At 40.3% G+C, this 26,545-nt stretch overlaps 1 protein-coding gene across 6 annotated transcripts in view; it reads left to right on the top strand.

Moving 5' to 3' along the window:
- LEF1 (lymphoid enhancer binding factor 1) overlaps positions 1-26,545 on the top strand; it is a 124,480-nt gene that overhangs the window by 74,114 nt on the left and 23,821 nt on the right. For 3 of the 6 annotated variants that reach the window (XM_008955362.4, XM_034958980.3, XM_003829997.5), the window contains exons 4-8: positions 8,904-9,036; positions 14,735-14,825; positions 16,510-16,593; positions 18,563-18,685; positions 19,796-19,958. In XM_008955362.4, the coding sequence (XP_008953610.1) occupies positions 8,904-9,036; positions 14,735-14,825; positions 16,510-16,593; positions 18,563-18,685; positions 19,796-19,958 (594 nt within the window). The remainder of the gene's footprint in view (positions 1-8,903; positions 9,037-14,734; positions 14,826-16,509; positions 16,594-18,562; positions 18,686-19,795; positions 19,959-26,545) is intronic. The other 3 variants (XM_003829999.5, XM_003829998.5, XM_034958981.3) reach the window with 1 other exon arrangement.

The raw sequence follows: 26,545 nt of genomic DNA, 5'->3' as shown, positions 1-26,545 counted from the left end.
AACATGTCCCCAGACCAGCACCGGAAAACCTTGTTGAGCCTATTCAGGATTGATGGCTGATGAGGTTCTGAGGAAATCTTTCTGGAATTTGTCCCCCCTGAACCAACCCGCCCCAAACAGTGCCCTCCCTCTCTGGTTCTGGAGTCCCTGGGGTTGCCTCATGTTGCCTCCGGTCTGAGCTCTCTGGATGGTAGACAGAGAAAGCTTTTGCTCCTGACTTCTCACTCACTTTAATTGATTTGTTTACCTTCCATTATTTTCCACTGACCTGCAAAAATACTACTTTCATCAAGCTGACTACATTTCAGCTTATTAATCATAATAAGTTATTATGCAGTGATTGGATTGGTAAAATACTTCTCTCAGAATAAGGCAGCAGATATTAAAAAATGTCTAGGTTTTAATCATTATGGGTACATAATAGGTATGTATATTTATGGGGTACATGTGATGTTTTGATATAGGCATACAAGGTGTAGTAATCATGTCCAGGTAATTGGGGTATCCATTTCCTCAAGCATCTATCATTTCATTGTGTTAGGAACATTCCAATTCCACTCTTTTAGTTATTTTAAAACTTACGATAAATTATTGTTGACTATAGTCACCCTGTTGTGCTAGCTATCAAAACTAGATCTTATCCTAACTATATTTTTGCACTCATTAACCATCCCCACTCACCCAACCCCCATTCCAAGCTGCTGGTAACCATCATTCTACTCTGTATCTCCGTGAGTTCAATTATTTTAATTTTTAGCTCTCACAAATGAGTGAGAATGTGGTTATTTGTTTCTCTGTGCCTGGCTTATTTCACATAACATAATGTCATCCAGTTCCATCCATGTTGTTGCAAATGCAAAGATGTCACTCTGTTTTGTGGCTGAATAATATTTCATTGGGTATATACCACATTTTCTCTATCCATTCATCCATTAATGGACACTGAGGTTGATTCCAAATCTTAGCTATTGTGAATAGTGCTGCAGTAAATATGGGAATGCAGATAGCTCTTTAATATACTGATTTCCTTTCTTTTGAGTATACCGAGCAGTGGGATTGTTAGATAATAAGGTGATAATATTTTTAGATTTTGAGGCAACTCCACACTGTTCTCCATAGTCATCATATCAATTTACATTTCCACCAGCAGTGTACAAAGTTTCCCTTTTCTTTATACCCACGCCACCATTCGTTATTACCTGTCCTTTGGATAAAAACCATTTTAACTGGGGTGAGATGATGTCACGTGGTAGTTTTGATTTGCATTTCTCTGATGATTAATGATGTTGAGCACCTTTTCATATACCTGTTTGCCATTTGTGTGTCTTCTTTTGAGAAATGTCTATTCAGACCATTTGCCCATTTTACAAAGGGATTATTTCACTTTTTCCTATTGAGTTGTTTGAGCTCCTTATATATTCTAGTTATTAATCCCTTGTCAGATGGGTAGTTTGCAAATATTTTTCCCCATGCTGTGGGTTGTCTCCTCACATCGTTGACTATTTCCTTTGCTCTCCAGAAGCTTTTTAACTTAACGTGATCCCATTTGTCCATTTGCTTTGGTAAGGCAGCAGCTTTAAATCTAGGGATCATGGGCCACTTCTTTCCCTGTCCTCCCCTGTGCATACTGCAACTCCTCTGCCCCAACCCACGGATGTGTGGTTGTATTTGTGTATAAAAACATTTAAACACAGCTTTCATCTTATTTTTCATGTCTGTGATCCAGAAAAGATGAACCATTGGATTCTTGCTCTGCCCCATGTCCTTCCACTGCAAAGTTTTCCATACCCCATAGAATCCTTGCACCACTACAGCTAGTGGTCCAGGCAGGCAGCTGCTACTGCTGCTGGTCCTCCTCCTCCTCCTGTTTCTCCTTCTCCTCCTCTTCCTCTTGCCTCCTTAGAATCTGGTGAGAATCTCGTGGTCCTTTCTTTTACTTATGCCCCATCCCTCTATTTGACCTCTGAATCAACCACTGTAATGCCTTACTTGTACTATTTTACCACTAAATAGTACAAGTAAGTAAGTTGCAAATGTTTTAGTTTGTTTTTTTGGCTCATTTATCTGGAATGACTCCAGTTCCTTCTCTTAATTTTCAAAGTATTTTCTTCAACATGAAAAATTAATGGAGTACTTAGATGATTAGGGGTATAGTGAGGGTGTTGTGAAATCAATCAAATAATAGGATGTTGCAACTTTACATAATTAGATGTCATTTTTCCTTTACCCTGATCTTTCCTCAGCCTCTAACCTTAACCCCAGTCCCTCTATTTACAGGCTCCAGTTACTGAAAACAATGGGTCTCCTTTTGGCTCCCAGAATGAATTATTCCCAGAGCCTTGTTTCCTTCTCGATAAAACAGAAATCTTAACACCTAACTTAGGTATGGCTTTAGGATTAAATGATGTAATGTTTGGAATTCACCACCTTACAGAGAACTTGGAGAATAGTGGGTTTTCCATGCTTTTTAAAAGGGAGCCCTTCCAGCATTCTGTTGTACTCTGATTGCCTCTGTTAATATCAGTTTTCTCCAAGTGGTCCACTGTTCCTCTCTAGATGCTTCATTACAGTTGAGCCCACAGCAGGCCACATTCACTTGGTTGGGGGGTAGTTTGGAACAGAGATGGAGAGAGGAGCTGAGCACCAAACAGTGTGGGGCAGGAAGAGCAGGGACTTTGGTAACAAACAAATGCCGGCACAGATCCTCTCTCCACTAATTATTACTTAGCTCTGTGTTCAAAAAGACTCAGCCTTCTCATCTATAAATATGGGGGTAATAATACCCACTTACATGGACGAGTGCCAGAGTATATAAAAGCGCTACTGTAATGACTGGTACTTACTAACTGTGCAACCCATGTTAATTCCTTTCCCTGTGATATGTCCCTTCCCCTCTTAAGAAAACATTTCAGTTGTCTGATGATGGTGCAGGTCTCTAGACCATCCCTTTTCCTCCAGAGTTGGGCTCATGGACCATTTGAATCTTAAGATCCTGGGGCCTCGTTCTTATCTGAAAAATGCAGCTGCATCACCACCAGTAGGGGGTCTTAGATTTGAAAGCCCCATCAGACCTGAAGCAGGTGTTTGGCTTTGGTGGATCTTAGGAAATATTTCCAGTACCTTGTTTCTGAGGTCTAGATGCAAGAATCAATGTATCCTTTTGGAGTAAATCTGCCTCTCTTTCTGGGAAGGCTTGAGAAGCTCAGATTCTCAGAAAAGGAGGGAAAGGCGCAGCATGAAGTTACATGGCTTTATGTCACGAGTACCAGACTTCTGAAGTGTTTAATGAAAAGCAAAAATGCCACCATAACAATCAAGGCCAGATGAAATTCCTCATCTCAATAAGTTGATGAAGTGTTAAAATTCCCCTGGATTCAGTTATTACCAGAAGATTATTGATTAAATGCACAGCCAGTTGAAACTCCAGACCTTTATGCACAGCCAGATCCCGCACTTTGGGTTTAGTTTAGTTAGAACCTGGAGATGTGGAAAATGAGGACTAGCTACCAGGACAGCAGGTTTCTCCCCCAGTTACTCCTCTATCCAGGAGGCCCCAGGCCTTAGCCAGTAGGGAGTTGAACCATCTTTTTAGTTCTTCCCAGAACCACATCCTCTGAGGCTAACAGCTTTCATGACACCTTCAATTCCTGCCAGTGGTGAGTGGGTCATTTCTGGGAATGCTGCTTTGGGGGTGGCTCTCAGGATCCCTAAGTGGCACCCACTTCGTGTCCACAGGAGGTATGGGTTTTATTGGCTGTGATGCCAAAGAGGTCCTTACCTGCAGGGACCAGCCTGGGTGGCAGCCAACCAAGCTTCCTTGGCATGTTTTCCAGTCCTGGAGAGAAAGGCTGCAGTTGAGTCTCCGTAGCTTTACCCACTTCTGCTGAGGTGCTTCTTTGTCTCAAGTGATTCCTGTGCCTGGGACAGAGACCACACAGCCATTTCATAGATGTCACATGCTGTCAGGTGTGGCCCAAATGGTCACTTCAGTGTCCAAGATTTTATGAACTTGGCTTTCAGGAAGGCCACATGATGTACGGGTAATGAGCTTGGCCTCTAGAGCCAGACTTCTGCATTTGAATCCTGGCTTGGCTGCTTGCTAGAGCACATACCCTTCAAGAATATTTTCTTCTCCATGCCTGTTTCCTCATCTGTAAAAGGGGGATAATAATAGTACCTGCCTCAAAGCTGTTGTGAGGATAAAGTGCTTAGCACACAGTAAGCAGTTGGTAAGTGTTAATTGCTGTAATTACTATGTATTATGTGGGTAGGTTGGCCTGATGGTGATTTGCAAATTTAAGAAAGGGTTTCAAGCTTCTCCCTAAACAGCCATCCTTGATATTTTCTCCCTTTTCTTTCTTTCTTTTTTTTTTTTTTAAGTATCTACTCTTTTTATCTTTTCCTTTGCTCACCCACCAATCACCTGCCTGAGATTAAAGAATGTGCAGTTGGAATCAGAAACCAAGGGTTTTGGCCTAACTCTTACTGCCTTGTGAGCTTAAACAAGTCACTGAACCTCTGACCAGAAGTGGAGAATTTGGGGTGACTTAGGGCTGCCAGGTATCTCGTAAAGCTGGAGTAACTGTGCATCCTGTGACCCTGGGATAATGAAACAGAGCACATATTGGGACTACCTGGTGATTCTCAACTGGAAGCTAAGACTTACCTGATTGTATCTGTGAATCAAAAAGCAGGTGATTTTTACTCTTTCTCCCTCCTTCCCTCCCTTACAGCGAGATGTGTAGTAGGAAAAGCACCCGAGTAGGAATCAGGAGACTTGGGTTCTATTAAGTGAGGTACTTACTATGTGTACAGTAGCCAGCACAGAGTAAGAGCCAAAAGGATCGAATTTCTCCACTGCTGATTCCACTGTATTGGGCAGCCCAGGGGGTTCATTCCCATTGTACTCAGTGTCCCTGTGTTACTGGAGTTGTGTAGTGAGCAGGACTGTACTATTTTATACAGTAGTCCTGGCTTGACCCACCCATTCCCTGGTGACCTCTGTTTCTCAGCTTCCAGTCTGTAAAATTAAAATAAGGAGCTAAAATAAGCTACTAAATATACTTTAGGTTTCTTAGAGCTTAAACATAATAAAAAGGCATATACTTAGATACACACTTTCTCCTATCACCAGGTTCATTTTCTTCATAGTACTTGATGCTGCCTTTTCAGATTTTGCTTGTCTTTTTTTTTTGTTTGTTTGTTTTTTTGGTTTTTTTTTTTTTTTTACATATTCATTGTTTCCAATACCCACCCTCTGCTGCCTGATGCCACTTCCAGAGCCCCAGAAAGTAAGCTGCGAGAATTAGAGACCTTATCTGTGTGTTGGTCATTAGTGCTAGAATAGTGCTTGAAACATTTTAGGTGCTTAATAAATACACACATATGCACACGGGCATGTATAACTCTGCATGTGATGTAGCCACTTAATTTGTCTACAAACACTTAGATAGTTGGTTGATTATTCTTCCCCTTACCTACTCCCCACAAGAAAATATATACCACATTTTATTAGGAGATTAAATGAATGGAATTAAGAATGGTTTTACTGGCTGTCTTAAAACTTAACCAAAGTAGCAGTGCCAGCGTTCTCACTTTGTGCGTGCACATAGTGTCAAGGGGCAGTAACTTGTGAAATCAGAGGAAGCCTGCAGATTTTTGGGCTGAGGAATCTTGACTGTGATGACGATGTGCCACATATCCGCAGTGTAAGTTGGAATCCACTTTGTTCTGTTTATATACATAGTGGAGATGGTTGGCAGGAAGCAAACCATAACCCTTGGAATTCTGCTCACACATGCTATTGAAATTTCATATTACTTTTATTATTTGGCCACAAAAATGGACATAATCCTTGTTGGCTTTAACAAACCTACTAGTACTGCTTTCGCTATCCATCTTGCAAAATATAAGACAAGGCCAGGCTTAAATTAAAATCCTCGGCTTCTTATCTCTTTCCCACAGGAAAGCAAATCTGTGTTGAAAACCGTAAAATTAAGAGGAGAGCAAGGATAGCATAATTTAGCAAAAATTCATGGCACCAGATTCTGAGCTATATGACTGGAGGGATAGGTCAGACATTAAGAAGATGCTGCCTGCTAATGCAAGTTCCTTAAGGTGGTGCTCTGGAAAGAAAGAATATATCCAGAAGATTTCCACAGTGTTTACTCTTTATAAGTACCCTAAGAAAATATCTTTGTAGATTGTTTGGCAATTATGCTTATTTATGAGACTTTTAAAATGAAACTGAAAGCCATTATTCTAAAGTATATTTGAAATCTATCGATTTTAACATTTGGGCATTGAGATTTGTGTTTCCATTTTCAAAAGAGTTTATAATAAACTCCTCCTATCCTCACATCTACCCACCCCCACTTCTAGCATTCTAAATTCCATGTATTTAAGAAGCTTATTCTGTTATTTGGAAAACTGTGTCATTAACACTCGAAAAGCATTAGAAGATTTGTTTAACCTTTTACACATTTATATGCATAGATGTTTGTGCTGAGGTGTGTAGAGAAAAATTGTGTGGCTATGATAATGGCACTCTATTTAATATACGCCAAAAAAGCTATATGAGCTATGCAAGTTTTGCCACTAAAGAAGAGCTGATAATTATAAAATAGGGAAAATCTAGTATGGAAATTATATCATTTTCCAAAAAAAGTGTGATTTTTTTTTCCTTTTTTTTCCCCCCCCCCTGTAAGTTTCTTTTGGATGGAGGTTGTAATGATAGGGTATAAGAAGAATTACTAATTTTTCTTATAAGATAGGGTATAAGAATTCTAATTTTTCTAAGGGGAGTCCTTCTCATTGGAGCCACATATTTTTTATGGCTAATTTGTAAAAAATATTAAGTTCAAAATTAGTGTATGTCGTAGGTACAGCCACCATACACAAGTGTGTTTTGGGGGCCCTCTTTAACCATTCAGATATGGACTTACATTTTAAGCAGTTCACATTGTGCAGTTTTAGGCACTTCCTCAAATTTTTAAAAAATATGAATATTTGCTTCAGGAGAAAACTGATTTCACATGCATTTTAGTCAATAATATAGTAAGATCTTACTAATTCAAACTAATTATGATGAAGACATGTCTGAACTAGTGAATTGAGCATAATGATATGCTCAATTTCTCTTAAATTCATGTTACCCATTACTATAGTGTTTTTAAGTAGAGATTTTCCTGCAACTGCTTTAATTATTAGATTAGTTTAAAATCAGAAACAAACACCTTTAACAGGTATATAATTGTGTTGAGTCCCTTTTTCTTTGGTGAAGGGGTTATTGAGTCTCTTTAAAATGATTCCCCTAGAGAAGTTGTTAATGGGTATAAAAATACGGTTAGATAGAAGGAATAAGTTGTAGTATGTACAGTAGAGAAATTGTAGCTAACAATAGATTATTTAATAGCTAGAAGGGAAGAATTTTAATGTTCACAACACAAAGGAAAGATAATGTTTGAGGTGATGGATATCCCAGTTATCCTAACTTGATCATTCCACCTTTTATACAGGTATCAGAATACCACATATACCACAAAATTTCTACAGCTATGCCATATCAATAAAAAATAAATAATAAATAAATAAGTGATTTTACTAATTAGGTTAAACCTACTTAAGTCTTCTTTATATTTTTTAATTACTTAGTAAGCACTTTTGGGTTGGGGGGAACAACCTTAACTTTGTAACCAAAGTAATCACAGATTTCAAACTGATGAAGTCCAATTAGATAACTTGAATTAAAAAGTGTGACTGTTGACTTCCAAATTAAATAATAAAATGTCTGTAAACAAGTATAAGACATATAAAGTGTGTTAAAATATACAATTTTAACAATTAAAAATATTATTAAAGCAGTATTTCAGCTGGACACGGTGGCTCATGCCTATAATCCCAGCACTTTGGGAGGCCAAAGTGGGCGGATCACAAAGTCAGGAGTTCAAAACCAGCCTGGCCAACATAGTGAAACCCTGTCTTTACTAAAAATACAAAAAAAATTAGCTGAATGTGGTGGCGGGTGCCTGTAGTCCTACTTGGGAGGCTGAGGCAGGAGAATCACTTGAACCCGGAAGGTGGAGGTTGCAGTGAGCCAAGATCACACCACTACACTCCAGCCTGGGCGACACAGTGAAACTCCATCTCAAAAAAAAAAAAAAAAAAAAAAAAGACAGTATTTCATATTATGCAGTTCAACTCAAGATTGGAAATTCCTTTTTATCAATTAATGTTTATGGAAACTAGAGAAGCAGAAGATGAACTGAGGAGGGCCAAAGCATAATGGCTAGTCTTGTTTGATTGACAAAGCTATAAAACTCGAAAGAATGGTGTACCATGGTTCTTAAAGATGTACAACATAGAATTATGAACTCTGTAAGCTGAGGGGATATCAGTATAGGAAATTTATATTTATTGGGTTTAAAAATTTATCCTTTGAATTGGCAATATTTATTCATTTATTTGCTCATTGGACAGTTTTTTACTTTTTGTGCCAGATATATGTAGTGAATACAAATGTTGTAAAACATTCATAAATTTTGCTGTAATTCACTCTTTATTGACTTAACCTGAGGAAATAATCTAAAAGAGAGTATAAACATATATGTACAGAAATTCATGCCATATGGAAGAGTAGTGATCAACCTAAATCCCTGAAGAGTCACTGGTGAAATAACTGATAACTCATGAATATCAGTGACATATTCATATATCTGAGAAGTATTTACCATGGAAAAATTCAGAAAAATTCTAAAAGAGACATTTCCACCTGTCCAGGTCTGAAGGTGATTCTTGGGTTATGTTGATGACTGGTTACTGCTGCTGTGTGAATTTTTTTCTTTGGGAGAAAAGACTGGAGCTGGGCATCCATATTAACTATTGACCTTGTGGTTACTTTGCAGTCAAATAAAGTGCCCGTGGTGCAGCCATCCCATGCGGTCCATCCTCTCACCCCCCTCATCACTTACAGTGACGAGCACTTTTCTCCAGGATCACACCCGTCACACATCCCATCAGATGTCAACTCCAAACAAGGTGAGAGTCCCTGTCTTTCCAGGCCTTTTTTTTTGCCAAATGAAGAGCCAAATCTCATCAGCCTGAGTGACCCTCCAGATGCCAGTGCTCCATGTCACTGGGTGGATCAGAATGTGTTTTTACAAGACAAGAGTAATTCATTTGATAGCAATTCTTTGGAAACACACAAGAATCTGTTACATTTATTACGCATTATTAAAAAGCAGAAGAAAAGCATAGCAGGGCCACAGTGAATGAAAATCTTTCATTCACAATGTAAACCAATAGATTGTGCAAATATACTAAAAATTCAGTACTCTACAATATTCATTTATTTCAGCATGTACAAGATATTGATGCTGGTAATTTTAAAATAGGAATGGGGAAAGTAGGAGATTTTTACTTCAGATGTTATTCTTTTGAATCTCTTTTGGTTATTCCATTATATCCCTATGGTGTTTCATCTTTTGTTATTTACCAGCACTAGGTTACATATTCTACATAATCATTGATGTATAAAACCTCTATTTAAAGTCCAAGAATCGTGAATCTTATTTTACGCCTCTGCATTAATATTTGCTTCTACTTTGTTTATAGAAAAAATATATAGTGCAAGAGGTCTGAAAAATTAAAACATCCTGTTTCTGCCTGATGTGTACGGGTACGAGTTGGGAGTAGGACAGAGAGCTCTGGTGCACCAAGCCTTCTGGTCCCATCACTCAGGGCGCCAACCTCAAGGATGGATTTGCTCTCAGGGTGTCTCGTTCCTCTTTGCATGCACATGCGCACTTGGACTTCAACAGGGTCTTTGAAAGTTCAAAATAAAAGATTTTAAAAAATGTGAAGGCAGAGAACGTAAAGGGGTAAAATTTGCCACTGCCTACATTTTACCCCTTTGTCCATCCCTTTCTGGGACTTACAATGGACAACAAAATTTAATGACTGTGTGAAAAAGAGTGGCATAGAGGCTGGGTGTTCTTTCCACTACTGGTGAACACTTCTAGATTAAATACTTAACGCTTTCATTTCCCTTCCTTGTTAAAACAGAATGCTTATTTAAAGACTTAGTTACTAGTGCACTAGACTTGAATAGAGTCTGAGTACTTTGAAAAGTTGAGAATCACTTATGCAGACATTTCTAGGTTTGCTTCTGTTTTATTTTTTAATCCTCAGTCCTTCCTCCACCCTGCTTCCTTTAATCAAGAGCCTCCAACAAATTAGGAATGTTCAAGAGTCAGGTCTATGGCTGTATAGTGAGAAAGGGAATTAAGATAGGGGTCTCAGGAAGCAGGCTGAGTTTGAGAGGGAGGACCAGTCTTGGTCGTGGTGAATTTGAAGTGTCTGTGAGATACCCAAGGGGAGACAGGAGGTAGGCCACTGAAACCTGTGGGTCACAATCTCAGACCAGCATCCGAGCAGGAGGTGCACATCTGGGAACCTATTTAGTTGTTAATTATTTCTTTATTTAACAATTAAATAGTGCTTACCCTGTCCTAGGTCCTATTTGAAACTCTTCGAAACATTAACTTTTTAAAAAGAATAAGAAATCAATCATAGTTCAGTAGTTTTTCTCTCAAGAATAATAGGACAGTTCAATTTTTTTAATAGTTAAGTTTATAACTGGCTCTCAGTTACGCTTATAGTTTCTCTTCTGTTTCCATCTCCTACTGCCACCCTACCTTGTTTTGCATAATTGTTAAGTTATATCATTGCTTCTCAAACTTTTTTTTAAAAAAACTCTCCAAAACTACCAAGAAGGGACTAATGGTCATCACCAGAAGTTGTCTGCTTGCAGTTTCTTCGGTCTTTATTTTGTTCTAAAGATTGGTGTGATTTTTGTATTCTGGTCCAGACACTATTTGTGCTTGTTTTAAAAAAAGACCCTGTTTTATCCCAGGCCTTGTGTTCCTTATCATCGTGTACTTCTGGAGATATATAAACTCCAACTTGAAAAAAGCACTCACTTCCATGATACTGAGTTTGTATCATTCCAGTTGGGCACTTTTGTTGCGAAGAAAATAAGCTTACTAGATCTCTTCCTTTTAATTCTTTTTCTCTCCTGCCTTAGGGCATGATGGTACTGAGGCCAGAGCTGCTGGTTTCAAAGATCCTAATAGACTAGTTAGCTGTATCTTCCCCCAACCCCTCCGCCTCAGCCAGAAAAAAACAACCGAAGATCATCATATTCACACTTTAACCCTAGATAGAACTATTCCATAAAGATAAAATGTTTGCCAGCAGAGCTCATTCTCATTTGTGGAAAAACAACTCCAGGTTAATTTCCTATTAGGGAGCACATTAGTTTTCACGTGTGTGTGTGCGTGTGTGTGTGTGTGTGTGTGTGTGTGTGTGTAAGGGACAGTACATTAATGTTAATTTTCTCATTATGTGTCTGGTAAAAATATCAAAAGGAAAGCGCTTTTAGGAAATCCTAGGTTTAGATGTCTGTTTTTATCTATGTGTTACCCATTTTATCCTTACAGATGACAACAAATACTTATACTTTTGCTCCAGGCACTTTTCCGTAGTACATATATTAATGCATTTATTCTTCACAACAGTCCTATTCTTATTTTATAAAACAGTAGCAATTACATAACTTCCTCAAAAATGCATAGCTAGTGAGCTGTATATCCATATAGTCTGACTCCAGTATTATTTCACCTATGTCTATAGAAGTTACCTATACAAGTTTAAAAATCTTAAAGGCTACGCTCAGTATATCCTCCAGCACGTAGTAAGTGTTCAATAAATACTAGTTGAATAAATGATGTGAAATGTGCTGGGCACAATGTGGTTCATGCCTGTAATCGCAGCTACTCAGGAGGCTGAAGCAAGGATCGCTTGAGGCCAGGAGTTTGAGGCCAGCCTGGGCAACAGAGTGAGACCCCCTCAGCTCTAAAAAAATTAAATAAATAAAAAATAAACTTAAAAAAAAATGATGTGAAATGTGTCTTCAGTGGCATAGTAGTTGGTGGAGAGACACACACTTCTGAGAATCTTTGGAAATAGGATTTTTAAAGGACAGTGACCTATTTAGAAAACTCAGATCCACTTTCTGCTCACATAATGACCTAAGCCACATCATGTATTTGCATGTACATGCCAAATGGTTGATAATATTGACCCAGCATATGGAATGGGTCTGTTTTAACACTTCTGACTTCACTTGTTTGTTTGTTCAATTGGTCAGAAATATTAACTAAGAGGCTCCTCTGCAGAAAACCATGGTTAGATACATAAATTGGTAAAATGTGATCTTTTTCTCCAAGCAGTATATAAGCTCATGCAGGAAATCATTTGCACAGACTAACTATAAAACAAAATGAAGAGCATCCCAAGTACCACATTAAAAGTACAAATAAAAAAACTTGCAGATTCAAAGGAGAAAGATTTCTCAGAGCTGTAAGTTAGAGAAAATTGCCTATGAGAGGAACATTTGAAAGAAGAGTAGAATTTCTATAGATAGAGTCAAACGCCTAGCATAGGACCTGTCCTCTAGTTCCTTCCTTCTTCCTTCTAGCAGAAGAGTGACATCCAACTAGTTGGTATTTTTTGTTCTGTTGAATCACTTCTGAACAGTATCACTACTGCTGTGTTCTAAGCATGCTTAGAACATGGAGTAGTACGGAGAGTAAGAGTTTAAGCTTAAAGACATGTGACTGCAAGCAAGTTACCTCTCCATGTCCCAGTGACAAAAGTTCAGGACAGAAAACAGATGCCTTAACAGTCACTTGGTCCCTCTAGACCTCAATTTCCACACCTGTGAAATAGAGGAATTAAAGTAGATAATTCAGGGCTGTGGTTCATGCCTGTAATCCCAGCACTTTGGGAGGATGAGGCGGGCGAATCACCTGAGGTCAGGAGTTCAAGATCAGCCTGGCCAACATGGCGAAGCCCTGTCTCTACTAAAGATATAAAATTGGGCATGGTGGCACGCGCCTATATGCCTGGCTACTCAGGAGGCTGAGGCTGGAGAATCGCTTGAACCCGGAAGGCAGAGGTTGTGGTGAGCTGAAATTGTGCCACTGCACTCCAGCCTGGGTGACAGAGGGAGACTGTCTCAAAAATAAAATAAAATAAAATAGATAATTCAGATAGTCTGTGACCGCTACGATTTTCAAGTTAATAGAATAAAACATTGAAATTTTCACTACGTTTCTGATGTTTTTCAGGGTTGGTCAAATTGTATTGCTTTTATTTTATTTTGTTTATCCCCGCGACTGAGCCATCCCCTTACAGACCGTGAGATTTGGGGCGGTATCTGGATCTCAGAGTTAAGGGGGCAGCAAGTTGAAAAACCTCCTCAATGATTCTGATATGTTAAGAATCACCACTGCAAACTCCCCCACCCCCAAAAAATCCTAGGGTAAAAAATTTATGTTCTGCTGTAACCAAAAGAGTCAGTATTTCTAACAAAAACAATTTTTTTGAATAAAGGAGATTTGAGACCATTATTTTAAAAACAGCAAAACATGAGATGATTTAAGGTAAGCCCTCTGTTGAGAAATTAAAGAACTTTTTTCTTTCCCACCTACTTTCTGTAAGAATTGAGAAATAGTTCGTTCTAACTTCAAAGTTGAATCAACACCAACTTTCAAGACAGCACTTCTTGTCATTCCCAATGTGAAGGCTTTCAGTATCTTTAAGATACAAATGAAATTCCTAGGCACTTTAAATAGTAAAAAGCAGAATATTTAAGAAACATCTTCCATGTACTCATCTAATTCCACATATTAGCCAGTATATAATATTTACAGTCACTAAATGTATAATCTGGGTGTTAAACCTTGGAATATGTGCTTGTATATGGAAATGGTCTTTTAAAGCCATCATTAGCTATGTGAAGACACATCTGTGGCTTTTTTTTCTATTCTGAATCACTTTCCCCCAAACACATTAAATCTAAGTTGTTATATTTTACATTTTATGCATTTGTCTTGTCATTTTTTTCTTCTGTACCTAGGGTAAGGTATAAAGGGATGTCACTTGGGACTGGGATTACATATAATCTTTAGGTGGTTTTCACAGTTACAGGGCAGTGTACTCCAGGGACTGTGAGCTCAAGAAACAATTTGGTGGCACTTTCATTTTCTGTGGAATTCAGCTAATCCAGAACAGCTTGACCTTGCAGCCCAGAGGACTCAACTTGATGAAGAGCTTAGACAGAGACCAAATGAATCATATCAAATGTGACCATTATGGGGCTGAAGATGATTCCTAATTAATCTTTGATCCTCTGGGGTGTCACATTTCCCAAATCTATATGTCCATAAGGGAACCAATGAAAATATGAAAATGGCAATTTACCTAATCCTTGAACTTCGTGGCAAGCCATCTACTTATGAAGGGCTGTCATTTTCCATTGTACAAAAAAATCATTCTCATTCTATATAAAACAATTGTCTACCATTTTCTTAAATAATGTGAAATATTGAGGGCAAAACAAATAATTTAAAAGTCTATTTTGATGATTGTATTACTAGCAGCATCTTTACTCCTGTAGGAGTTCCTTAAGATAATACTCTCTGAAGGCCCAGTTTTCCCAGATGTTGAAATCTTGAGAAAAGCTAACAAATGGACTCCTGTTCCTTGGATCTGGTGAATAAATATTGTTTCATTCTGAACCTTAAGTATGAATGGTATAAAACATGTAGTTGCATTTCTGGTTAAATATCCTGTGAATCTGTAAATGATACCTCTCTGTTCTGTTTAACAGGCATGTCCAGACATCCTCCAGCTCCTGATATCCCTACTTTTTATCCCTTGTCTCCGGGTGGTGTTGGACAGATCACCCCACCTCTTGGCTGGTAAGAACCTTGCTGCACCCTTCAGCCAGGCATTTAAACACATGTTCCTCCACTTTCCATTCATGGAAATTAGATTTATGAATGGTAACACTTGCGGAGTTGAAGAAATTTCACATCAACAAGCAAGGTGCTAACTTTATTCATTTCAATTTAAAAGATTAAAAAACATACAGACTTTGAAATGGATTGATCCGTTTGCTAATATGGGTAGAAAATGACTGTAGCATTTGCTTTGAAGCTTATAGTTTTATGGATTCCCTTTGTGGCTTTGGGCATTTGCTATGCCTGTACAAAGTTAGTGCTCAGTGTGGTTCTTCTTTTCTAGGTTTTTTAATGAACAACTTATATTTTTCAAAAATGAATTTAGACGCATTGAATATCTACCTTTACTTGTAAGTGGGCAAGTGAGGTAAATGACAAAAATAACTAGAGAGAAATTCAACAATATAAGAGCATTTTTTGGATGTTAATGAAGTAAGCATCCAATTTGAGTTCAGTAGTAAAAAACTGATTTGGGGGCCTTCTTTTTTTCTTAATATGAACGCTAGTGCTCTTTATTTTGTTGTTTATTTCTAAAAATATGCTAACTGCTGCCTCCAAAATCTTTTCAATTATGAAGGTGAAGGAAACATATTTTGGGAAGAAAGAATAACATGGTATAGCCTATGTTTATTATTTTATGATTAACCCACAACATTTCCTCCTCCCACTCCCATACTCTCTCCACTCTTCCCTCTCCAATTCTCCCTCCATAGAAATAATTCTCAACTCAAGCAATTGTTTCTCTCCTTTTTCCACTTGACTCTCTATGTCACAGCCCCCATGTCATTGTACCCCATCTCCCTACCTGGACATCCTTCCATTATCCTTCTTCAGCTAGGAAGGGTCATCCTGCCATGGACAATCCAGCTTTCTCTCTTTTTCTCTCTCTCTCTCCCTAGCATTACATCTCTTAGTCAGTAACTGCTTGAACTTAATTGATTATGCATACATTTTCAAACCTAGATCAATTATTCTGTCTGAACTTAGTGACTTAGGGGCAATAGTGCTGTGCTGAATCGTACCACTGGCAGCTGGAAATAAAGTCTGTGTAAATGAAAAATGAGAGATGTAGAAAGAACAGAGGGAAAAAATGGACTTCTCAGGGTGGAGAGAAAATAATTCCAGTGAATTAATCTTTTATTTCTTGACTTTAACGTCTATATGGGGGAAATGGTACAGTGTTTCTAAAATGTTTATTTTTATATGAATATACAATTTTATTTTCTTCTTTCTTCCCTTGCCTGAAATTCTCAAAGATTCTGATAAAGAAGTCACTCAGCTCCTTCTCTGAAGGGAATATTTCACTATTCTCAGGGTTATGTTATATTCAATAAACATTTAAGTGCTTACTTTGTTCAAAGCATTAATGGGGTTGGGAGAGGGGATGGGATAAAAGAGATGTAATTCATGGATGGTTTGTTTCAAAGTTGAGGGTGGGAGATTTCTTTCAAGGCAAATGACACTTTGATTGGGTGGAGGGTGAGGAAGGGGAACGGTTACGTTTCTGAAACAATCCCGGGGTCTGTGATACTTCCACAAGATTCTGTTTGAATATCTCCCTCTTCTCCCCTCATCCAACTCTTACTACTGGTTGGTAACTGGTGTTTTGTCATTGATGGGTTCCTTTCTTCTGTGACCTCAGGCAAGGTCAGCCTGTATATCCCATCACGGGTGGATTCAGGCAACCCTACCCATCCTCACTGTCAGTCGACACTTCCATGTCCAGGTAGGTGGAGGTGGAAACTGGGGCGCTCGAGGACAAGTTGCTCTTCTCATGCTTGCATCCTGTGCGCCTCTGCTTGCCTTTTGGTTGGCTAGGAGGGTGCATACCTCAGCCATGTGTCTGTCTGTGCAGTGTGCCTGGCTCCCACACTAGGTGTCAGAGAGAGTCCCGGGTAGGAGCTCTGCGCTGTGCCCCGGCCGGACCAGCCACACCATCGGGTGATGGACTCAGCCTCCCTGGAAAGCGTTGCCTCCAAACAAATTCATGGCCGCCTGACTGTGGGATGGGAACTGTCTGGAAAGCGGACATTACAAGAAGAGTTTGTTTGATTCAAAATATGCCGGGGGTGGGGTAAGGGAGGAGGATAAAACTGGTTTGGTCTCAGCTCTATAATTTGCTTCCTTTGTGGAAAGTTGTATCAGTTTGATGCGGCAGTGTTTGAAAATGCCCAGATAGTCTAGAGCCTTCCTGGATGGAGGCTGTCAGAAGAGACAGAACAGTGCAGACAGGCTGGCAGGCCATACAGGGTGTGTGTCCTAGTGTGTGAATCAGGCCCTGTGTGGACATGGTCGTGCCAGCGGAGCTCGGGAGGCCTGCCGCGCCGCACCGAGAAGCTGCTGTGTGTGATGCTTTTGCTTCTGGAGAGGATGGCTCTGTGCCCTGTGCTTGATGTACACACACATTTGGGGTGCATCATCTGTGTGTTCGATGTGGCTTTGTCAAGGGAGCTAGCATTATTGTGCCAGGAGTCAAACTGGTGGGTTATTAACTGGTTGTGAATATGTCTTTTTTATATGGGTATAGTATTCAAAGTTTCTGTGGTGAATTACAGCTTTAAAAAAACTTTTTTTTTCAGTGAGTTGTAAATGTAGCTGATTGTGGGAGGAGGTGGAATTAATATCCTTCCCCTTAAAACATATTTTTATACTTTTTAACATTGTAAGAACTATCTGATGATAGAACTCTCACAGGCAAATAACTATCATCATGTATTTTTGCAAGTAATACATTTAGCAAAGCATCATTATTTGGTCAAATATTTGTATTTTTACCATGCTTCCTTCATATTTTAAAATTTGTTTTTGAAAAATATATATCCTAGCAGAGTTCCTTTCAAGAAAAGGAAATTAATTGTGTAGGCTGTGATGAAAGACCTGAGAATGTTGTTCTTGCTGAATTAAATGTTTACTTTAAAAAGTTTGAAAAGCAAAAATTTCTAAAACATATCCAAATTTATCTAGAGAGCTTTTTGAAAGTACTGTCTTTATTTTATTTTTCTTGCATGGCAGTTTCCCTCCTTTGTGTTGGCTGGTGGTGGATATTTTAAGATTTTTTTTAATGCTGTTCAAGCGTACTTGGGAAAAAGCCTTTGGCAAGTGTAGTTTTTAACCTTGATGCAGAACTTTATCCTTCCTTTAAATTCTTCTCCTTATTTCTGTTACCAGTTTTCCATAAGATGAGATCTCTGAAACATTAGTGTATTTCTGCACAGAAAATCATTTTGGATGATGTTAATGGAAACCTTATTAAATGGGAGACTGATTCCTATCCGTTTTCTCAGTTGTTCCCTCCTAATATGGATGAGGAAGCCAGTAATATGAGAAAATTCTCATTGTAATGGTTTGCTTAGGAATATAGGCAGAGATTTTAAAACATGATGTGTTTTGCTTTCATTTAAAAATCATTTAAAAAGCCAAGTCTTAAATAAAGTGTTATATTTCCAATAATTACTTTTCGTGAAATTCCTATTTCAAAATTGCTTTGCAAGAAAAATGATTCACTTTTTTTTCCACCCGAATATAGAAAGAAAAAAATAATTATCGGCCCACTCTAATTTATAGTTAATGCTTCTGTGCGTAAAGATGTGTTTTTACTCTTAGCCAGTAGCAGTTAGTGGATTGCTTTGAAATTCCATCTAGCTTTTGCTGCAACAGCCAGTTGTACATTGTTTTCTTCTCTTTCCTCCTTTCAGGTTTTCCCATCATATGATTCCCGGTCCTCCTGGTCCCCACACAACTGGCATCCCTCATCCAGCTATTGTAACACCTCAGGTCAAACAGGAACATCCCCACACTGACAGTGACCTAATGCACGTGTAAGTATCCACCCGGGCTCTGCTGTGATTGCCTTAGGATACTGAGGATTTCTACACTGTTGCTCCTTTGCAACAGTGATCCTTCACCCCTTTGTGTTGCTGTGAAACTCAATGCACCTCTGCCTTGAAAACTCTGTCCCTGAGGACATTAAGCAGCTTCATTCCTACTGTGCTGATTTTGATTCTGAGGTTGCAAAGGAGCGCGGACCCTAAAAGATCATGGGAACCTCACCAAAATGGAAGAATCTTCAGAACATAGGCATCCAAGACTCTTCAGCTGTTTAGCCATTTACCACTGAATTTTCATTTGGTTCAGATTATTGGGGAGAACCTGTTCCTACCTGAGTGAAGTAGATTGGAGGGTTTAATGCACTTTCTTCTGGAAGTGCAGTTACCCTGGCTCCAAGCTTCAACAGCACAGAATTCAAGAGAAAGGAACAAATAAAGCCCAAGATTCCCTGTTGGGCCAGGGTTGTCTCAAGACTGTGAGTGAAGGCCTAAATTAATTTACTCTGAAGAGATGAGTAATTAGTTTCTTAATCTAGGTTTTGTGGATGGGAGGGTGGGGGTGAGAGGCAGCATGTGATGGTCCATAAAGCCCTTGTGAGTGTATGCAAAGGCAACATGCATTTGTTTGGGGGAAAAGGTCTAAAGATTTATTAGCTTCTCGAAGTGGTCCTTAACCCCCTGCAAAAGTTAAGAACCTCTATTCTGAAAGAGGAATGATCACCTGTGCTGTGTGTTCAGCTTCTTCTGAGGGGACCAGAGAAGTCCTCAGCCTCAGAGCCCATCTGGAGCATCTTCACAATGCCAAGTCCATTTCTACTTGGTGTTCATAGTTCTATAATGACAGGTCCACTTTCTCAAACCAAAGGGTTTTATTCTCAGTCACTGAGTAGATAGGAAGCCCTATTGGATGGGTTGTTTGCCTCTCAGTGTTTTGTCAAATGAGTCAATAACTGCTCTTCCAAGTTGGTGGTGTTCTGGGGTGAGAGGGTTGTCGCCATCCTGAGTGTAGCCATGTGAGCAGGTGCTCTGCTTTTCTCCTCCCCCAACCCTTCCTCATTCCTTCAACCCCTTCCCCTAACCACCACGACCACCACCTTTTAGGAAGCCTCAGCATGAACAGAGAAAGGAGCAGGAGCCAAAAAGACCTCACATTAAGAAGCCTCTGAATGCTTTTATGTTATACATGAAAGAAATGAGAGCAAATGTCGTTGCTGAGTGTACTCTAAAAGAAAGTGCAGCTATCAACCAGATTCTTGGCAGAAGGGTAAGTAGCCGAGTCATGTGTAAATGTTCATGGTAGCCATGGAACTGCTTCATGAAAATCTGCCCCAATTTAATCACATATCAGGTGGTCATAGAATGTGTTTGCACTTCAAGATATGATATGATGCATTTTAAAGAATTTTGATAACTGTTTTTACTGTTATTCTTTTTTTTTGAGACAGCGTCTCACTCTGTTGCCCAAGCTGGACTGGAGTACAGTGGTATGATCATAGTTCACTGCAGCCTTGACCTCTTGGGTTCAGGCGATCCTCCCACCTCAACCTCCCGAATAGCTGGGACTGTAGTCGTTGTGCCACCATGCCTGGCTAATTTTTTTTTTTCCAACTTAAAACTTTTAATTAAAAAGTAAACTTTAATGTTGAAAATGCAAACTTGGGGAGGGCAGGAAGATCACACACAAGGCTGTCACTTCACACTTGGAGGGTTGCACAGAGGCCGGGCAGAGGCGCCCCTCACATCCCAGATGGGGCAGCAGCCGGGCAGAGGCGCCCCTCACTTCCCAGACGGGGCGGCAGCCGCGCAGAGGCGCCCCTCACTTCCCAGACGGGGCGGCAGCCGGGCAGAGGCGCCCCTCACTTCCCAGACGGGGCGGCAGCCGGGCAGAGGCGCCCCTCACTTCCCAGACGGGGCGGCAGCCGGGCAGAGGCGCCCCTCACTTCCCAGATGGGGCGGCAGCCGGGCAGAGGCGCCCCTCACTTCCCAGACGGGGCGGCAGCCGGGCAGAGGCGCCCCTCACTTCCCAGACGGGGCGGCAGCCGGGCAGAGGTGCCCCTCACTTCCCAGACAGGGCGGCAGCTGGGCAGAGGCGCTTCTCTCTTACCAGTCAGTTGGGTGGCCGGGCAGAAGGGTTCCTCACTTCCCAGTCCATTGGGCGGCCAGGCAGAGGCGCTCCTCACTTCCCAGATGGGGCAGCCAGGCAGAGGGGCTCCTCACTTGCTAGACGGGACAGTGGCCAATGCCTGGCTAATTAAAAAAAAAAAAATTTTGTAGAGATGTGGTATTGCTATGCTGCCCAGGCTGGTCTCAAACTCCTGGGCTCAAGCAAACCTCCCACCTTGGCCTCCCAAAGTGCTGGGTGAATAAGTGGGAGCCACCATTTCTGGCCCTGTTATCATTCTTTTTTTTTTTTTTTTTTGAGATGAGTCTTGCTCTGTCACCCAGGTTGGAGTACAGTGGCATGATCCTGGCTCACTGCAAACTCTGCCTCCCAGCTTCAAGTGATTCTCCTGCCTCCGCTTCCTGAGGGGCTGGAATTACAGTTGCCTACCACCACACCTGGCTAATTTTTGTATTTTTTTTTTAATAGAGACAGGGTTTCACTGTGTTGGCCAGGTTGATCTTGAACTCCAGACCTCAAGTCATCCACCCACCTCGACCTCCTAAAGCCCCATTATCATTCTTTAAACAGATATTTATTATCCTTTTGGGTCAGGCACGATGCCTGGAGATTAGGTAATAATTGCTGAATAAAGTAGATGCAGCCACTGGGCACGGTGGCTCATGCCTGTAATCTCAGCACTTTGAGAGGCCGAGGCAGGCAGATCACCTGAGGTCAGGAGTTCAAGACCAGCCTGGCTGACATGGTGACACCCCATCTCTACCAAAAATACAAAAATTAGCTGAGTGTGTGGTGGTGGATGCCTATAATCTCAGCTACTCAGGAGGCTGAGGCAGGAGGCAGGAGAATCACTTGAACCTGGGAGGCGGAGGTTGCAGTGAGCCGAGATTGTGCCACTGCTCTCTAGCCTGGGCAACAGAAAGAGACTTTGTCTCAAAAAATTAAATAAATATCCACCTAGAATTTACAGATCTATAAATCATTGTTAGGGCCTCTATTAGCCAAAATAGATACAGCCCCTTTCTGGAGCTTCAAGTTTTATGACAGAATACAGACATTAGACAAATAAATAGCCAATAAATATATAATAAAAATTATGATAAATACTGTGAATGTAGGGAATAAGATTCAGTGAGAAAGAACAGTAGGGGCTTGGGCAGGCCCCTCTGAGGAAACTGTATTTAAGCTGAGATGTGAGAGTAAGTAGAGACGAATGGGGAGAGGTAGACTCCCCACATGCAGATGGAGTAGCATGTGTGTGCCGCCTCTGAAACAGGGAAGCGTTTAGCTCTTTTAGGGAGCTACAGCAAGGCCTTTGGGGGACCGTCCTGGCAAACAGAGGTGGCCACTCCTTCCAGGACAGAAGCAGAGCTGTTCTACCATGAGGCTTTACATGGAAGAATGTATATGATCCTGAGGAGTCTTGATTCTAGAAAGACTGTTCTCCAAATCTCAAAGTGTACACCTGCCAGGTTTCTGGGTTGCCCTTTTCTTTTCATTCATTCTTTCACCAATGCTATGATATTTTTCTGAGCCCCTGTTATGTACTAGGCAGCAGGCTACAACTAGGATAGACACTCTAAGATTGTTTATCCAACTGTCAGCCAAAAGACATACATAGTCAGTCCTTCCAAGTACTTTGTATGGGATTGAAGTGATTTCAGTTAGATGGCTGAAGAGTGGTAAGAAAAGTTTGAGTTTCTCTAATTTAAATTATATTTTCACCATAGTCACATTATCATTATAATTTTAGAAATGTTTCATCTTAATTTGTTGATGCTCTTCATATCTGTGTGGTAGCCTCTTAATTTGTGACCCTGTGTTTGTTTTTGCAACCTCTCAAGAAATTCATGATTGGCAAATGAACATTCAGTTGAGGAGGATCTAACAACCCTTGTGAAACATAGAGGATCATGTGTTAGCTATTGTCGATGATAATTTTACCAGGTCTGTTCTGAACCTAATAAATTTGAGCATTTATAACAGAAAACATTTAGGAGATTTCCAGTCCATGTGAACAGGAGGGAAGCAGGCCCTCTTACATTATCGATTCCCATTGGATAGCCTCAAAATGCAGCTATTTCCAATCTGCAAGTCACCAGGGTTTCCAGGGGAGGATGTGGTGATAGATTATAGCTTTTTTGGTGTCCTGTGTACAATGCCGTATCTCCCTGTGGATTCTTAGACACTTAATAACAATAATTACAATGCTTTCCCAAGCCAGATCATGGCAGATGAGTGATTCCCATCATCTTGGAAGAACTCTGCCTTAAAAACTGATGATCATTTTCCCTGACTCTTTAAAAAGAAGAAATCAGAGGAAAAGAAGGGCTGATGTTTTTATTTCAGCTTGTATGCAACTCTTAGTTTTTTCTTTTTTCTTTTTTGAGTTAAGGGCCCCCTGGCCCTCCAGTGGGAATTACTTTCCTGCTGAAGAGAGTGAGGATATGATATGAAGGTATGCTTCCTATTCTTAATGCACATTTCCAACAATTGCTACTTTCTCAGCTCCCTTAACAATCCCCAGATCCGAGCATGTGTCCTAAAGGATGGTTCTTATTTGGGGTCTCTGTCTGTCTCTGATTTAGACACCTGTTTCTATTTATAGGTCTCTGAGATCTTTGATTAAGATCAGGTTTTCTATCCTTTCATAACTCCCCTCTGGCAGGGCAGCCCTTGCTAGCTCTTTAAAGTCTCTGGCATCAAAATCATGACGTTTTACACTGGGATAATTTGAGTTCTTAAAAGTGGATCTTAAATCCATCCCAGAACATTTTATCTTTTGATTTTTATTCATCTTTACTATATCTCTAAAATAGTGTTCATATGAATTAATCAAAGTTTTATTTTTAATCCATATTATAAATAATAATATCACAAATTTTATTTTAAAATAAACCTTTTCTCTTCAGACCTTCCTGGCTATTAAAGGAAATCCATTTATCACAAATTTGTCATGAGAATGTTTTATCTTGGAACTGTACAAGTTTATTCAAATTAAATGGATATTTTCCCCACAACTTGGTGAAATCTTGACAATGAGATTTGATTTTTAAAAAGTTTGACTCTTTATTTTGCAGTAAACAGAGATAGAGAAGCATTTTTAGTCAATTGTGTTTCAGAAATTCCTGTAAAGAAAGACCATCTTTCAGGTCTGTACTAGACTTTGTTTTTGTTTTCAATGCAAAACTTTAATTACATCATTTTATCTACTGTTCATTTTGGTAAGTGATCTTCTATTTGTGAGTCATTTTTGTACATTAGAAATATCAGAGAACTTCCTGGCTAACACGGTGAAACCCCATATCTACTAAAAATACAAAAAAGTAGCCAGGCGTGGTGGGACGCACCTGTCGTCCCAGCTACTAGGGAGGCTGAGGCAGGAGAATCACTTGAACCTGGGAGGCGGAACTTGCAGTGAGCCGAGATCGCGCCACTGCACTCCAGCCTGGGCAACAGAGCGAGACTCTGTCTCAAAAAAAAAAAGGGGGGGGGTATCAGAGGACTTAAAGCAATGGAACATGTAAATAAATAGTTTAGTTTATGCCTACTTTGCCTCCTTGCCTTTTATTCAGTTTCGTTAGCTTGGGTCTTTTTGTCAACCTGCTTCTTGTTTTAACTGAAAAATACCTCGTTGTTTGGGTAGAAGACCCAAACTTGATACCTATTTTGGGAGTTAATTTGTATTTATGATTCCAGGTTTTCTCAGCTGCTGTAAGTTACGTAAAATTATACTGATACAGTAATAAAAGGTGTTGTATATAGGGGAATGATAGTTGTCAAATAATAAATTTAAAATGGAAGACTTCCTGTCTTCTTTTCTTTTTTTTGTCCCTAATTTTTTTCCTTATTGGTAAAACTTTGCCTCTTGCCAATCATCCTTATTTAGCACTAAAGCTAATTGTGTAAATATAAATTTTTTTTTTCTTGTTGAGACAGAGTCTTGCTCTATCACCCAGGCTGGAGTGCAGTGGTGCAATCTTGGCTCACTGCAACCTCCACCTCCTGGGTTCAAGCAATTCTCATGCCTCAGCCTCCTGAGTAGCTGGGATTACAGGCATGCACTGCCACGCCTGGCTAATTTTTGTATTTTAATAGAAACAGGATTTTGCCATGTTTGCCAGGCTGGTCCTGAACCACTGGCCTCCAGTGATCTGTGTGCCTCAGCCTCCCAAAGTGCTGGGATTATAGGCATGAGCCACTGCACCCTACCATAAATATTGCTTTTCTTTTACAAAATCAAGGATTAGCCAGGCCTGGTAATGTATTCCTGTAATCCTAGCTCAGTGCTGCGGTGGGAAGATTGCTGGAGCCCAGGAGTTCGAGGCTGCGGTGAGCCATGATCATACCACTGTACTCCCGCAACACAGTGAAACCCTGTCTCTTAAAAACAACAACAACAACAACAACAACAAAAAAAAACGATGATGTTTCCTTTTGTATCCAGTTTGGTTTTTCTCCCTGTGAAGGTCTGTAATACTAGGTCAGTGTTCCAGGTTTAAAAAGCTGTCAGTTGCTAGCAGCAGTGTGACTTTTCCATCCCAATTTAAACCACCGCTGCTGCCCCAGACACAGATTCTTCTCAGGCTCGATTTGTCTAATGTTTATTCTACTAGTACAAAGAACTGTACTTAAGGTAACTGTTTCCAGGGTTGTTTTGTTTTGTTTTCCTGGCACCTCCCTCTAATTTTTTTTTTAAACAAAAGCACATCACCTGATTTGCTTTAGGCTCAGGGCAAGCCCTGCTGTGTGTCATGCTTTTTAACCTCACGCTCTGCACTTCTAAAGCAATTAAACAATAAATCATCTATCCTCTTCAGCACAGACTGCCTGACTTTTAAGGGGCTTTCAAAGGAAACGGACTCTGTTACCCTTCTGGTGGGAACTGCTGCTTCTCGCACTGGTGGTTGGAACTGGAGGTGGGGTGTGGCCGGAAGGTGCTGTCATGTCTCATGAAATCAGCTTCATGTACTGTTGTCAAACAAGAGCAGCAGGTGTTTGTTTTCTTAGCTACACTTTAGGGGCTGAGTCCAAGTTGATTAGGACTTAGACATAGCCTCCTCTAGGAGAAGTTTTTCTCTCTCATCAACCTCTCTCACTCTATCCTTCCTCCAACCCACCCATACCCTTCTTATTTAAACATCATTTTAAAAAACATGAACAGGGAGATCAAAATTAATATGCAGGGCAGCCATGAATGGGAAAGAATCTCATAGCCTGCAATGGGAAGGAAGCAAAATGGGAAGCTCCACACCTGAGAGTTGGGGGAGAGCAGGAGCAGGGAGGCTCCCAGCTGACAGATTGTGTGTGCACACAGGTGAGCACATGTGGGTACAAAAGTGAGCGTGTGTGGTGTGCACGTAGTTTATGTGCACAGAGGAGCATGTGTGTTATGCATGTGGATGTGGGTATATGTGCTCAGGTGAGCATGTGAGTGGGGTGTGTGTGTGTTTTGCGTGTGTATGTGCTCAGGTGAGCATGTATGTTTGCGTAGTGTGGGCTCTGGTCTCATCCTTGTATAGCTACCATCGCCTCTGTGTCATACCCTCATGGACAGTGGTTCTCCCAAATCCCAGATGGTTCTCCCTGGAAAGTTCTGCTGGCAGATCCTGGCATTTGGGAAGTTGGGAAAATACATGAACACTGTCTGCTGGGGACTGGGGTGAGTCATGTGCAGATGTATGCAAAGCAGTGTGCAAATGTAAACCCCTTAAAATCCCAGATACCTT

This window comes from Pan paniscus, chromosome 3 (assembly GCF_029289425.2).
Source record: "Pan paniscus chromosome 3, NHGRI_mPanPan1-v2.0_pri, whole genome shotgun sequence".
In the NCBI taxonomy this organism is placed as follows: domain Eukaryota; kingdom Metazoa; phylum Chordata; class Mammalia; order Primates; family Hominidae; genus Pan; species Pan paniscus.
Note: the sequence above shows the minus strand (reverse complement) of the source record. Positions and strands in the feature narration are given on the sequence as shown.